This window comes from Mobula hypostoma, chromosome 17 (assembly GCF_963921235.1).
Source record: "Mobula hypostoma chromosome 17, sMobHyp1.1, whole genome shotgun sequence".
Classification (NCBI taxonomy): Eukaryota; Metazoa; Chordata; class Chondrichthyes; order Myliobatiformes; family Myliobatidae; genus Mobula; species Mobula hypostoma.
The window spans coordinates 54,709,552-54,724,204 of record NC_086113.1 but is presented as its reverse complement, the minus strand read 5'-3'; the positions used below and the strand labels follow the sequence as shown (position 1 = coordinate 54,724,204).

The 14,653-nt window shown below is 44.5% G+C and overlaps 1 protein-coding gene across 3 annotated transcripts in view; it reads right to left on the bottom strand.

The window, feature by feature from the left end:
* Window positions 1–14,653, bottom strand: part of ripor2 (RHO family interacting cell polarization regulator 2) — an 87,409-nt gene that overhangs the window by 11,376 nt on the left and 61,380 nt on the right. For all 3 annotated transcript variants that reach the window (XM_063069372.1, XM_063069374.1, XM_063069373.1), the window contains 5 exons: window positions 12,891–13,583; window positions 11,709–11,875; window positions 8,598–8,760; window positions 6,860–6,995; window positions 1,068–1,229 (listed from right to left, as the gene is read on the bottom strand). In XM_063069372.1, coding sequence (XP_062925442.1) covers window positions 1,068–1,229; window positions 6,860–6,995; window positions 8,598–8,760; window positions 11,709–11,875; window positions 12,891–13,583 — 1,321 coding nt within the window. The remainder of the gene's footprint in view (window positions 1–1,067; window positions 1,230–6,859; window positions 6,996–8,597; window positions 8,761–11,708; window positions 11,876–12,890; window positions 13,584–14,653) is intronic.

The following is a 14,653-nucleotide window of genomic DNA, read 5'->3' as shown; positions in this document are numbered from 1 at the left end:
GCCTGTACCTCAGGTTTAACTAGCTTGAGCTGAAAAAAAAACACAATAATAATAATAACAATAAATAAGCAATAATTTTCGAGAGCATTAGATGAAGACTCCTTGAATGTCTGTCCAGTTCATTGGGAACAGTTCAGTGATGGGGCAAGTGAAGTTGAGTGAAGTTATCCCCTTTGGTTCAGGAGCCTGATGACTGAGTGGTAATAACTGTTCCTGAACCTGGTGGTGAGGTGAGGCGAGGGTCCTGAGGCTCCTGTACCTACTTCCTGATGGCAGCAGCAAGGAGAGAGCATGACCTGGGTGGTGGGAGTCTTTGATGATGGATGCTGCTTCTCTGCAACAGCTCTCCCTGTAACTGCAACTCTATATTTTGCATTCAGTATTGCTTTTGGCTTGTACTATGTCGATGAATTTCTGTGTTGAAGCGATTTCTATGGACGGCATGCAAAATAAAGTTTTTCCACAGTATCTCGGACAATAGTAAATAAACTACCAGTCACACTGCCGCACTGATGTAGCTCACTAAATAGTGAAGAAATTCAGATGCGTATCTTCAGCAGGCATTCACGATGAAGCACAGACCTCCATCAAGAGATACAGTGGTGCTTAGGAGATTGCTGTGAAGCCAGCAGCTATCCAAAGTCACTCTTTACCCAGCGCTCAGAAATGCTACTTTTCCACCCTTGATGTGCACTGCTACCTTCCTCAGCTCCATCCACGTTTCAGATCTTTCTGAACTTTGGAAGAGTGCTGTTTAAATTAAAACCTTTCTTTATATGGTGTAGAGCAATATCCTTTACCCTTCAAAATACTACTTCTAACTTACTTGGAAAGGAGCTCTTTACACTGACATCTGGAGGATTCTGTGAATGTGAAACAGAAGCAACCCAAAATGTCAAGCAACATCCACAGAGAAAAAGACTGTGTCCTGAAAAGTTACTTCTCTCTCAATTTCTAATGTTGTCTAACCTGCTGAATGTTTTATCTTTTGACGTCTCCATTCATGCACAATTATTTCCTTAATAGGCAGGTAAATGTTGAATCAGAAGGACAGATATTTGCTGTACCTGTTTCACAATGACCAGGACTTGTCTTGTCTGCATTTTCACCAAAATGGATTCTGATTTGTTTCATCAGTCTGTCCACTGGCACATAAAATGCATTTCCGGTGCAGGAACTCTCCAACCAGGTGCACTTCAATTCCAGGTGTCTCTGTAGGAGTGGAGGAACTGTAGAAACAGGATTAAATAATATGGGTCAGTAGAAAATGGGAACATGATAAAATAAAAAATGAATTGTAAGACGCAGAAGGATGCAATAAAAATAGGAGGAATTGATCATCTGACCCCTCCAGCCTGCCACCCATTCAGTATGATCATGACTGATCTGCCCTCATCTCCAATTCCCAATTGCCTTCAATTCCATCAGTTTCCAAAAAATAAATCTATTTTCTTCTTAAATACCCCCAGTGACCTAACTGCCACAACCTTCTGGGATAGAAAAATCTAAAGATTCACTCCATTCCTAAACACCTCAGTTTGAAATGAACTGCCCTAAATCTTGTATAGCCAACCATTTAAGACTTTCCTGTTGGTGGAAATATCTGAGCTTCTGCCAAGCCAAGACCACCAGGAATCAGACATGTTCAGTAAGGTCAGCCCTGACTCTTCAAATCTCAGAAAGAATGCAGAGCCAGCCTCAATAGAGGAGGACAGAATACAGCTGGAACTTGTTTTGTTGCCAGTTGGCATGGAACTGAGACCTCAAGGGAAATTACTATGTCTATATATCCATACTTCAGCTTTGCTGAAATGACCAGGTTCACAAGTTCCCTTCCTGCTGGGGGAATTCTTCTACACTTTGCCTTTTTTGACCAAACTCTGCATGATGAAGGCAAAATTGAGGTGCACAACTTTAAATCAAAGCAGAGAATCCCAGTGTCTGCAACACAAAATGATGGGTCAATACCAGAGGTGTTATTGAGTTGTGCAGCTCAAAAGCAGTCCCTTCAGCCCTGCCTGGCCTTTTTGCTTAGCTACACTAATCCCATTTTCCTACATTAGGGCCATGTACTTCATGCCTTACCTATTTAAGTGGGTGGATAATTTTCCTGCCTGGTGCCTGTAGAATTTATAAGGAGTCATGATCTGGCTAATGAACCCTGTGTGTTCTGTGTACGTCCCCAGCACAGACCAAGTACTTTGTAGTGACTTGTATTGTAATGGAAGTGAAGCACCTTCAATTACTCCAAAAGACTGAGGTTTGGTAAAATACTGAAAGGCTTTTATTTGCTGTACAATACGACCTCCACAGTGAGTGTCTGCCCCCGGACTGAGGGGGAGGGGCAAGGCGAACACCTTTATACAGGACACTGTGGGAGGAGCCACAGGGGCAGTCAGCAGAGGGGTGTGTCCAGACAGGTAACCGAGTTACAACATATATACATGGTTTACCACATTCACCCCTCCTTTTTTAAAAAGAGTCCCACGGGGTGAAGTGACTGACAATATTTACAAGAAGTATATTTACAGGTTAAGTCTATCAGGCGGTCGAGTCCGTCGTTGTGATCTATGTAGCACCGGCGATGGCGGTTGTGCTGGCTCCGGCCTGACTTCAGGTGCCAGCACGTTAGGCGTCGGTAATCCCTCATGCGTGTGCGTCGCGCCCGGTATGGGAGTGTCGTGTGGTGTCTGTATAGGGTTTGGGGTGCACGGTGTCTTGTAGGTACATACATTGGTGGGTACGGGGTCAATAGTCACCACAGAGTGTTCAGGGTAGGGGCCCGGATCTCCTGCGGGCGCCAGGTCACGGATGGAGACCGTGTCCTCCCGCCCATCAGGTAAAACCACGTAGGCATACTGGGGGTTCGCATGAAGTAAGTGAACCCTCTCGACCATCGGGGAGTATTTATTGCTCCCCGCATGTTTCTGAAGCAGCACTGGCCCCGGGGACGTCAGCCAAGTTGGTAGGGTGGTTCCAGTGGTCGATTTTCTGGGAAACGAAAAGAGCCGCTCATGAGGGGTGGCATTGGTGGCTGTGCATAACAGGGAGCAGATGGAGTGGAGTGCCTCGGGAAGGACCTCCTGCCAGCGGGAGATCGGCAGACCCTTTGACCTGAGGGCTAAGAGCGTGGCTTTCCACACTATGCCATTCTCCTCCTCTACCTGTCCATTCCCCCGGGGATTATAGCTCGTGATCCTACTGGTTGCAATTCCCCTAGCCAGTAGATATTGGCGCAGCTCGTCACTCATAAACGAGGACCCTCTGTCACTGTGGATATAGCATGGGTATCCGAACAGAGTGAAGAGCTTGCGCAGGGCTTTTATAACTGACGTGGTAGTGGTGTCGGGGCAGGGGATGGCGAAGGGGAACCACGAGTACTCGTCAATAACGTTAAGAAAGTACACATTGCTGTCGGTGGAGGGAAGGGGGCCCTTAAAGTCAACACTCAGTTGCTCAAAGGGGCGGGTGGCCTTGATGAGTGGTGCCTTTTCGGGTCGGTAGAAGTGCGGTTTGCACTCTGCGCAGACTTGGCAGTCCCTGGTCATCATCCTGATCTCCTCAAGGGAGTAAGGCAGGTTCCGGGCTTTCACCAAGTGGAAAAGCCGGGTGACTCCCGGGTGGCAAAGGTCTACATGTAGGGCGTATAGCCGGTCGATCTGCGCGCTGGCACATGTTCCCTGGGATAGGGCATCGGAGGGCTCGTTGAGCTTCCCAGGCCTGTACATGATGTCATAGTTGAAGGTGGAGAGTTCGATTCTCCACCTCAGAATTTTATCATTTTTGATTTTGCTCCGCTGCTGATTATTAAACATGAACGCGACTGAGCGCTGGTCAGTTAGCAGGGTGAACCTTTTGCCTGCAAGATAGTGCCTCCAGTGTCTTATAGCTTCCACTATGGCCTGGGCCTCTTTCTCTACCGCAGAATGCCGAATATCAGGGCCTTGAAGAGTACGGGAGAAGAACGCCACTGGTCTTCCTGCCTGGTTGAGGGTAGCAGCCAGCGCAAAGTCGGAGGCGTCACTCTCTACTTGGAGGGGAATGGCCTCATACACCGCATGCATTGCTGCTTTGGCAATGTCCCCTTTTATGTGGTTGAAGGCCGTGTGGGCCTCGGCAGAGAGGGGGAATGTGGTGGACTTGACCAGGGGGCGGGTCTTGTCTGCATAGTTAGAGACCCATTGGGCGTAATATGAAAAGAAGCCCAGGCACCTTTTGAGGACTCTGAGGGTATTGGGAAGAGGGAGTTCCAACAGGGTCGCATACGGTCGGGGTCAGGGCCAATGACTCCATTCTCCACGACACACCCAAGGATAGCGAGTCGGGTGGTCCCAAATACACACTTGTCCTTGTTATAGGTGAGGTTGAAAGATTTGGCCACTTGGAGAAATTTTTGGAGGTTGTTGTCGTGATCCTGCTGGTCGTGACCGCAGATGGTGATGTTATCCAGATATGGGAACGTGGCCTTCAGTTGGCACTGGTCCACTATCTGGTCCATTGCCCTCTGGAAGACAGATACACCATTCGTGACACCAAAGGGGACGCGCAGGAATTGATAAAGCCTGCCGTCCGCCTCGAAGGCAGTGTAAGGGCGATCCTCCCGATGGATGGGGAGCTGATGGTAAGCGGATTTTAGATCTATGGTCGAGTACACCTTGTACTGTGCTGTCTGATTGACCATATCCGTGATGCGGGGTAGAGGGTATGCGTCGAGCTGCGTGAACCTATTGATGGTCTGGCTATAGTCCACGACCATCCTATTCTTCTCCCCATTCCGAACAACCACCACCTGCGCCCTCCAAGGACTTGTGCTTGCCTCAATGACCCCCTCCCTGAGCAACCGCTGCACCTCCGACTTAATGAAGACTCTGTCACCAGCGCTGTACCTCCTGCTTTTAGTTGCCACAGGTTTACAGTCGGGGGTCAGGTTGGCGAACAGCGGTGGAGGAGGGATCCTGAGGGTGGAGAGGCCACAAGTGGTGTTGGTAGTGTGGCAGTTGGCATGATGTTGGGTGGGATGTGCGGGTCCGTGTGTGTGTGTGTGTGGTCAGTAGCGGGGTACGTGACATATCTCTACAAAACAGGGGATTTATGACAGTAATTGGCGGGAGGGGCCCATCATACTTCATTGTCACGCTTTGGAAGTCCAACCCCAACAGCACAGGGGCACACAGTTGAGGCAAGACCAGTAACGTAAAGTCCCGATATTCTGTGCCCTACACCACTAGTGTCGCTACACAACCCCCCCGGATGTCTGTTGTATGCGACCCGGAGGCCATGGTGACCCTCTGACTTACCGGCCGTATCATGAGTCCACAATGCTGCACCGTGGCCGGGTGGATAAAACTCTCTGTGCTGCCTGTGTCAAACAGGCAGCTTGTCCTGTGCCCCTCCACCAGGATGTCCATCATTGACCTTGCGAGCTGGTGGGGAGCGCTTTGGTCGAGGGTCACGGAAGCCAGGGTGGGATCGCTGTCTTGGTCCGGCGTGGTGGGGTGGCCTGTGAGCACCTGTTGGTCATAGGCGGTGGGAGGTGGCGCCGACCAAGATGGCCACCCCCATGTCTGGCACGTGGTGGCGGTGTGCAGGGAAGATGGTGGCCCCCATGTCTCGCACGTGGTGGCAGTGTGCAGGGAAGATGGCGACCCCCACGTCTCGCACGTGGCGCTGCTCGATCCCGCTTGCGGTTTTGACTTACAGACCTTGGCGAAGTGGCCCTTCTTTCTGCAGCTGGAGCAGGTAGCTTGTCAAACCGGGCAGCGTTTCTGGGGGTGCTTCTCCAGTCCGCAGAAGTAGCACTTCGCGGACTCACGACTGGCAGCAGCCGAGGTCGATTCGCCGGCGGGTTGCGGGGTCTGCTGCACCCACGAAGCCATCGGGGGATCGCGTGCCTGGAGAGCCTCGGAGTTATGCAGAGCGGCCTCCAACGTATCAGCCAGCTCGATCGCCGAACTTAGGGTAAGATCGGCTTTTTCCAGCAGCCGCTGGCGCACGTACACTGACCTGGTCCCCGTGACGAAGGCATCTCTCACTAGGAGTTCTGCATGCTGCGCCACCGTCAGCTCCTGGCAATTGCAGACCTGCACAAGTGTCTGTAGGGCCCGGACAAACTCAGCACTCGATTCCCCGGATCGTTGTTGCCGTGTCGCTAAGCGATGCCGAGCATAGACTCTGTTTATCGGCCGCAGGTATTGTCTTTTGAGTGCGTTCATCGCGCCGTCGTAGTTCGGCTGGTCTCTGATCAGCGAATAAACCCGTGGACTGACCCTGGAGAGTAGAACTCTGCACTTCGCTACGGGGTCGGTCGCTTTAATCTCCTCTAGATACGCTTCGAAGCAGGCCAGCCAGAGTTCGAAAGCGTTTCCAGCGTCAGGCATTTGCAGATCGAGGTCTAATTTGTCTGGTCTCAGAGCTTGTTCCATGTTTTAAAATGTACAGGGAATAAAATTGAAGCACCTTGAATTACTCCAAAAGACTGAGGTTTGGTAAAATACTGAAAGGCTTTTATTCGCTGTACAATACGACCTCCACAGTGAGTGTCTGCCCCCGGAATGAGGGGGAGGGGCAAGATGAACACCTTTATACAGGACTCTGTGGGAGGAGCCACAGGGGCAGTCAGCAGAGGTGTGTGTCCAGACAGGTAACCGAGTTACAACATATATACATGGTTTACCACAGGAAGCAGGCTTCAAGAAGCTACAATGGCCCCACTGAGCAAAGACCTTCAGTGTGGACTGAGCATGAAGAGAGAGGAGGGAAAAAGAACTTCTTCCTAAGATGAATGCAGTCATCTGTGACTAGTGGATGTCAACTTTAAAGCAGAGCTTTGGTTCCATAAACGATTTCTGCTATTACTGACCTTCTAAAACAGGATCACTGCTCCCCATCTTCTCCATGCTGAGCTCAATCAAGTTTTCTAGCACACAGGTCTGTTGAGAAATCTTTTCCAGGAGACTATCCCGAATGACTGGATATTCTTCAAATGATAGAAGTTGCTGTTAAATGCAAGAATATTGTTAAAATTACTTTGTTTATTTTAATTAACCCTGATTATAATGAGGTGTATTAATGCTCCTCCAAAATTGGAATATCTTCTTTAATAGTGTAACAGCAAGTGACATATTATAGTGCATATTTCCACTAATTCTAATAGTTATATGTTAATTCTTTCCTTCATGGATTACTTCATTTCTTTCCCTCACTGGAAAATTCACCAAAGCTGATCCAGCTTTAGTGCTTAGCTGGACACCTAATCCCCATAAGGCTTTGCATAGGTGCCTGCAGTAATTTTACATCTAATGTGTTAGTGGCTGTCTTATGCTTTTAGATGTAAGGTCCATACCTCAGAAGCTGTGTCCCTGTCAGTTATCATCATGTGTTGATGAACTATCTAAAGTATAAGGACAGAGCCTGCTGATTCACACCAACAAAGCTTTGTTGCCATATTTAGTTAGTAATTATTTAGGATCGTAGTGTTATGGAGCTGTATAGCACAGAACTGGACCCTTTTGGTTAACTTGTCTGAGCCAATTGTGATGCAGTCACTTGCACAAAACCTGGATAACTTTGATCAATAGCTTGAAGGAAAATCTAGGGATAATGACTTTCCACTCCATTCCACTCTAGTCAACTGGGACTAGCAAGCCAGGACTGGCATGCCTATATAGTCATGTGAGGAAGCTATCGGTACCTTTCCATATACTTCATCAGTAGAGCCCAGCGGAGCAGCTCCAATTTATTCAAATTTCCTAGCATCTACCCTGTGGATCCAGTGTCAGACTCTGTAGGAATAGTAGGACAGAGGGAAGAAAGGAAGATGGCGAGCATGTTCTTTTTTAATGACCTGTGTTTTGTCTGCTTTCTCTTTAATGTTTTAGTTGATTTTGTTATTTTATCTTATTTAAGTAACTTGATGATTTTCAACACAAAATAATCTGCAGATGCCCTGACGAAGGGTTCAGGCCCGAAACATCGACCGATCTTTTCCACGGATGCTGCCCGACCTGCTGAGTTCCTCCAGCCCGTTGTGAGTGTTGATGATTTTCAATTTTTCATTTTCAATTTTTCATTTTCATTTTAATGCAATTCAGAAACATTCAAACTGTGCCAGCAGCATTGTTAGCCAGCAAATCTGGTGCTAAGGTTTTACCAGCTGTCAAAGCCTTTCATTGGAGGTTTGGGGCCAAGCTCTTCCATTACATTGTCCAAAGATGAGACAACACTGGGGGCTTTAAGCTGGAGGAACTTCAGGTCGCCAAGGGAGGCCTTTCACACCTTGGTCAGATAGGTTAGGGGTGGACAACACACACAAAATGCCGGAGGAACTTAGCAGGCTAGGCAGCATCTATGGAAAAAAGTACAGTAGACGTTTCGGGCTGAAATGTCGACTGTACTTTTTCCATAGATGGTGCCTGGCCTGCTGAGTTCCTCCAGCATTTTGTGTGTGTTGCTTGGATTTCCAGCACCTGCAGATTTTCTCTTGTTTGTAGATCAGAGGTAGGATATGCACAGGCAGGGTAGATCTCAGCTACAGTTGTTTAGTTAAAACATCAAAAGCCCCATCAAATACCAATTAATAAATGAAGTGATTGCATTACCTGGAACAGATGTTCAGAGTGCTGTAGGTGCTTAATGATAACCAGATCAAGAGATTCATTGCCCGTGGTCAGTGGTAATGGACTTCCTGCAACACTAGTGCCAACTCCAGTGTCTTCTGTCAACGCCTCACTGAGGTGACCTCTGGCTTCCGGGTGCACTGGCCTGACGTCATTGAAAACAAAGAAAACTAATTGCATAACTTACACTCTTTAAATTATGCATTATAGAAGGTAAAATACAACCTTTGATATAAAGAGACATCAACAAACACCACTGTGAAAATAAGAAATTGAAGCAGGAGTAAGCTTTACAGTGACTCGTAGAAGAGCTGTTTCTAATTCTGAGATCATGTACCCTTACTCTAGATACTTCATCCTGACAAAACTGTCTGCCAGTGCTCTACTTTCAATCCTTCACATGCATCAACAGACCCAACTCTCATTCTTCTAAACTCTGGAAGGTGCAGACGGGCCTCATATGTCAATCCCCTCTTCCCAAAAATCAGTGAACGAGCACTGCATTTTCTCCAAGACAAGCCTGTCTATGCAGTTAAATAATTGTACAGTCACACAGCTTTGTACTTTGAAGAATCCAAAATCTATGAAAAATAGCATGAATGCAAATGCATCTGAAAGTTTGTGGTTTTCATTACAGATTTTATAATGTTTCTGATGTATCAAGCATAGGGGCACAGGGTCATTCACTGTCACTCACATCCAACAATGCACCACTCCCAAGATCTGTATTGGCACTGGTGTGGTTACCCAAATGCAACTACTCAATAGTGCTATTGAGGAAATCTACAGGTTTTTAAAATAATTATTCTCCATGTCTCACACTTCAAACTTCTGTTCTCAAATTTTCCTGTCTTTAATCTTGCTGTGTTCTTGTCCTTTATAGCACACCTCAAATTTTAATTTTACGTCTCACTTTGGAGAAGTAATTCTGAATGATATAATTGTACTGTCCAGTGGTGACTTGGTTGCAAACAGGATAATCTTAGTAGGAACACAATATAAGCAAGTATATAACATACTGTAAGTGAATACTTAAATTCCTTTCAAGTAAAACATTGTGAATGGGCAATAATACTCTATCCTTCATTTAAAACCAAAGCAGGCCATGCTGACCATTCTTTCAATGTATAAGTTGGTACTTTTAGTTTTAATTCCCCATGTTAATTGTATATATGAAATGTTTTTGTTTGTCAGATAATGATATTGGGCCAATAACCAGATGATTATGGTTACGGAGCTGTGTCTATCAGAGGGGTAGGTCAGCATTCCTAATGTGGCCTTGAGAGGGAGCCCTTGTCTCACATGGACTGGTTCAGAATGGAGCCGAACATTCCCACTCGGGTTTCAATCCTCAGTGCTGATCAGAACATTTTTCTAATGGAAAGTCTTGACTTTGAGAGTGGGGATAGACATTTAGAAGTCAAAACAAGATTAATTTTAAACCATCTCACAAGAAATTTCTTAGGGATAATCAAGCAGTAACTTTGCAAACCACAAAGTTGATCAATGACCTGCTCATTTTACATTGGACTCCTTTGCTAAGGGAACCTGCAAAAGGGTCTATTTCATTGTGTGAATACTTTAGGTAATCTTAATTATTGCATAATTAGCACTACAAAATCTTATGGAAATTATTGCATGTTTAAACATCACGATAGTCTAGCACTAGATAGAAAGAAACCTCCCAGATAAGGGTATGGGTAACATTTAACATGCAGTTAAGCACTAAAGTGAGTGAGCTTCTGTTTAAGTCTTGGAAGTTTAATTAATTTGCAAAGAATATTAAAGTAAAATGTTACTGTCTCTTCACTAACATCTCTTTGAGGAGAATGAATAATAGAGACTTGTGACCAGATTCTAGAGAATGCACTGAGAGAAGTACGCCTGTAAGGAAACAGATCCAGACCTTTGCCCAGTCTAGACGTAATCTCTGACATTTGCACATTTTATAACCATGACCTTTCATTCAAAAGTTCTATTAAAACTCTCAGGTCCGGTCCTGACATGATATTGGACCAAATTATTATAAGGAATAATTTAAAAAGTTCATATCAAACAATAATTGCTAAAAATATATTTAAGTTTAAGTCATACATCAGTATCTGTCGGATTTCAATTGCCCAATAGTTGTCCCACTTGAGAGCAGGTAAAATACCTCATGATAAAAGCTGAAGAGCAGGGATTTCTCCGAATATCCTTGCCAACATTCAATCAAACAATTTAAAAGAACAGAGTAATTGATCATGGATTTCAATTCTTCCTCTGGGACCTCTCTTTGTACATAAACCATGATTCAAAATGAATTAGTTGAATACTCTGGAAATATGAAAAGAATTTCTTAAATGGAATACCTTACTTCTTGAGTTTATTTTCAGCCTCTAATGAACCTCCATTTATCCTTTAATTCAGGCAAGAGTCTGTTAATCAGTTGAATGACTCAGGCTAAAGATCCCACAACATCTTTTGAGACCAATAATTACTCATTCTGCTCCTTAATAGGAACTTACATGTTATTAAAAAAAACACAAATTTTATAATTGGAATTGAGGTTGCTCTCTGTGTTGGGTTAAGCAAAAAGAGAAGTTGCTTAAAGTGGAACGGAACTTAGGAAACAGAAGAGCATTGTTATGATGTGTTTCCCAAAGGTGCAAACCAGAACTCCATCAGGCAGTGGCTGAATGGGATGAGCAAACTAATGTCAGTATCCTGTCCTAGGCCAACATCTCCAGACATTGAGGTCATCCTTGCATTCAGTCAGCCATTTTGAACAGGCCATATTTTTTTTCTGCCTGCCTGACCCCAGACACTCTCTTCTGACCTCTGCCATAGGAAGGGATGCCAGGTAGATAGAGGAAAAGATTCAAAGATGTGTTTAAAACATCCTTGAAGGAATGTAATGAACTCACCATCCCAAGGAGCACTCAAATTAGTTTTCCATCAAATATTAAAACAATTCAACACCTCACTCAATCCCTATCTCCAATCACTCAATTAACTATAAAGAAAATCAAACTAAAGTGACATCATCCTTTTGCTTATTGAGAAGGAGGTAAAGAATTCTGATACCCCTGAATTCGTTTCTCAGGAACTTACACAGTGTTCTTCTGAGGCTCAACCTCGGAGCATTCAGATCCATCAGCTTCTTCACCGCCGCCATCATCCTCCAGGTCTGAGGTGTTCAGGAAATCAAAGCTTTCCAGGGCACTTTCAACTGTGAGACTCACACTGGACACTCTGCTTTGAGTAGCACTTGGCTTGCACTGCAGGCAGAATACATCAGAGAAGTTCATGGAACCAAACTCTGAGAATGTCAGCTAAGATGGAAAGCGAGTAAACACTGTATTGTTTTGAGAAACAGAATAGGGAGAACTAAAAACAGGGCTAGAAGTGCAGTGGATCTCCCATGGAAAAGTACACAAAGAAATGGAGCTGTTTGATGTATCACAGTATGCAGTACAATGGATACTGAACTAGTAATCCTATGTTTTTCTCATTTTATTTAATCTGTCCTTTCTAAGAGATACAGTGGCATTGGCCTCTTAAATTGTGAATAATTCTTGGGTGAAAGAAGTGAGAGATATTTAACCTTCTAATGACTGAACTTAGAGAACATCAAACATTTTTTTCAAAGGACTCTTCCTTGTCCAGAGAAATAAGATGAAATATTTTTTAACATTTAGGACTGAATGCTGCAAGATCAGATTTGTGGCATTGCAAACTTTCTGGTTATCTGAAATAGGTTATTATGTGCTCCACAGTCATTTGAACTGAATCTTAGATCCAGGTATGAGTGCTCAGACATCTGCCATTTTGAATCCAGCTTGTCCTCATGAACTCATCTTTGGAGGGAAGAGATTGCACTTTATGAGACTTGGATTCTTGCTCAGCTGTTGACGTTCAGAACTATCTAACTAAGCAATAATTCCGCATTTAGGGACAGTCATTTTTAAACAGGCATTTTGGATAACTTGCAAAACTAGATTTTTCACTGTGGGGCAATATGGTAAAATGTTGGCTAACATAACACGATTACAATGCCAGCAGCCCAGGTTCAATTCTTCCACTGTTTGTAAGGAGTTCGTACATTCTCCCTGTGATCGCATGGGTTTCCTCCTCATGCTCCCAAAGACGTGTGGATTAGTAGGTTAATTGGTCACATGCATGTAATTAAGCAGCAAAGGTTCATTGGGCTGGAAGAACCTGTTACTGTGCAGCATCTGGATCTAAAATAAATTATAAATCAATGCCAGTACCAATACCAATTAATATACTGACCTTCAGCAGGTCCTCAATTCGTATGACTTCTTGATCTAAATCCAGAAGTTCTTTATATTGCTCTTTGTGCGGTTCCAGTGAAAGAAGAAGACCTTGTAGAGCTTCCTCCAGACTCATCCCTGAGGTGGACTGCATTCCTGCATAATCACTGGAGATGAAGCATTCGGAGTCCTGCCCCTCAGAAGCTAGCCCCATTTCTGCTGAAGTCAACCTCTTCACCAGTTGCTTGGTTAGATTACCTTCATAGGGATCCAGTTCCACTGGCTTTAGATCAGACATTTCATCTGAATCTTGAAGGATTGCCACTGTGACATTAGGTTCTAAAAATATATCACCGTCATGGTCTGACAGTGGTTGGTGGTGTTTCATTTGCAGAGGTGACATATCCCCAGTGTCTTTGATCTCTTCTACTGGCACTGATTCAGCTGAAGGCGAATCACCAATTCTCTCTATTGTATCTGTAGCTGCTGAGTCACCATCTATCTGTGCTGCTGGTGACTGAGATTCTGAGTCTTCATCTTGAGTATCCGGTGAAATCAAAATAATTTCAGGGTTAGAGTAGACTCGACTAGTGGATGCCAGTTTGGGCTGATTGTCACAGTTGCTATTTGCAAGACAACAGTCTTTAAGAGAGATGGAGTTTTCACCAGTCAAGTTCCCTTCATCAAAGGTACCATTTTCAAGCTGTGAAGACTAGAACAAAAAATACATATCTTAGAAATCTATTGACTGAAACAGTTTATAGTAAATACTCTTCTACAGATAAGATGGCATCTTTGGCAAATTACCGATCAAATTGGACCATAAAACAGTGCATTAACATGGAAGATAAAAGGCTCCATGCTGCCAAAAACTTGATGGACAAATTCTTCTCTAAATGATTGTTGGAGGTACCATTGGAAAGTTTCATTGCATTCAGTACTTTGACGTTGTTAGGAATAGTAAGAGTAGTAGAATAGTAGAATAGGAGTAGAATAGTAAGCCTGCCTTATTTTGAATTCCTCTTGTGTTGTCAGGCAGTTTAAGCAAAGCTATTCCTTAATGTCAGCTGCTTTGTCACCTTTGCAGTAAAGTATGTTGAGCTCATGTTTACAGTCTGGTCTGGGTGAACCTGAAATTGTTTTCCATTGGTCACTATTATGCCAATTGACCACAAAGAGCCACTGGGAATAGAATCAAATGCCTAATCTTCCAAGTTTATAGACCATGTTTACATCAATGGGAATGAAAATCCCGTGAGATGCATTATAGGCAGTGTATTGATAGGGCTGGCCCTACACTCCAGATCAGAATTACCACTGGTACTTCTTAGGCAAAAAAAGAACGTGATAAGCACTGAAAAGGAAAATCCATTTTGATAGCTAATATTGAGCTGCCTTTACACGTTAGTTCTAAAATTCTAGTGAGGAACTGATATTAAAAGACAAAATAATGATGCAATTACAACAGGCGTTGCAAAAATTCAGCAGGCAGCTAATGGAGGGGCCTTTCAATTGACAGGATATCATGAAAATGAATAATTAAAATTGGAAAGCAGATTAAATCTCCCTCAACTTTGCATCTGTTCAACATTCTGTTGTGAAAAGAATCAAGGGCTGGAGGACAGTAATTCCACATCTCCCCCTCACTTCAGCTAGTCAGATTTTCTGGCATGAGAGCTGAGGAACTGGTCCATGCACGAGTGTACACATAAGGAGGGCCATAACTCTTCCTGCTCAGTTTCCTGCAGGAACATCAGGGCTGGAGGGAGGCTGCTCAGGAGG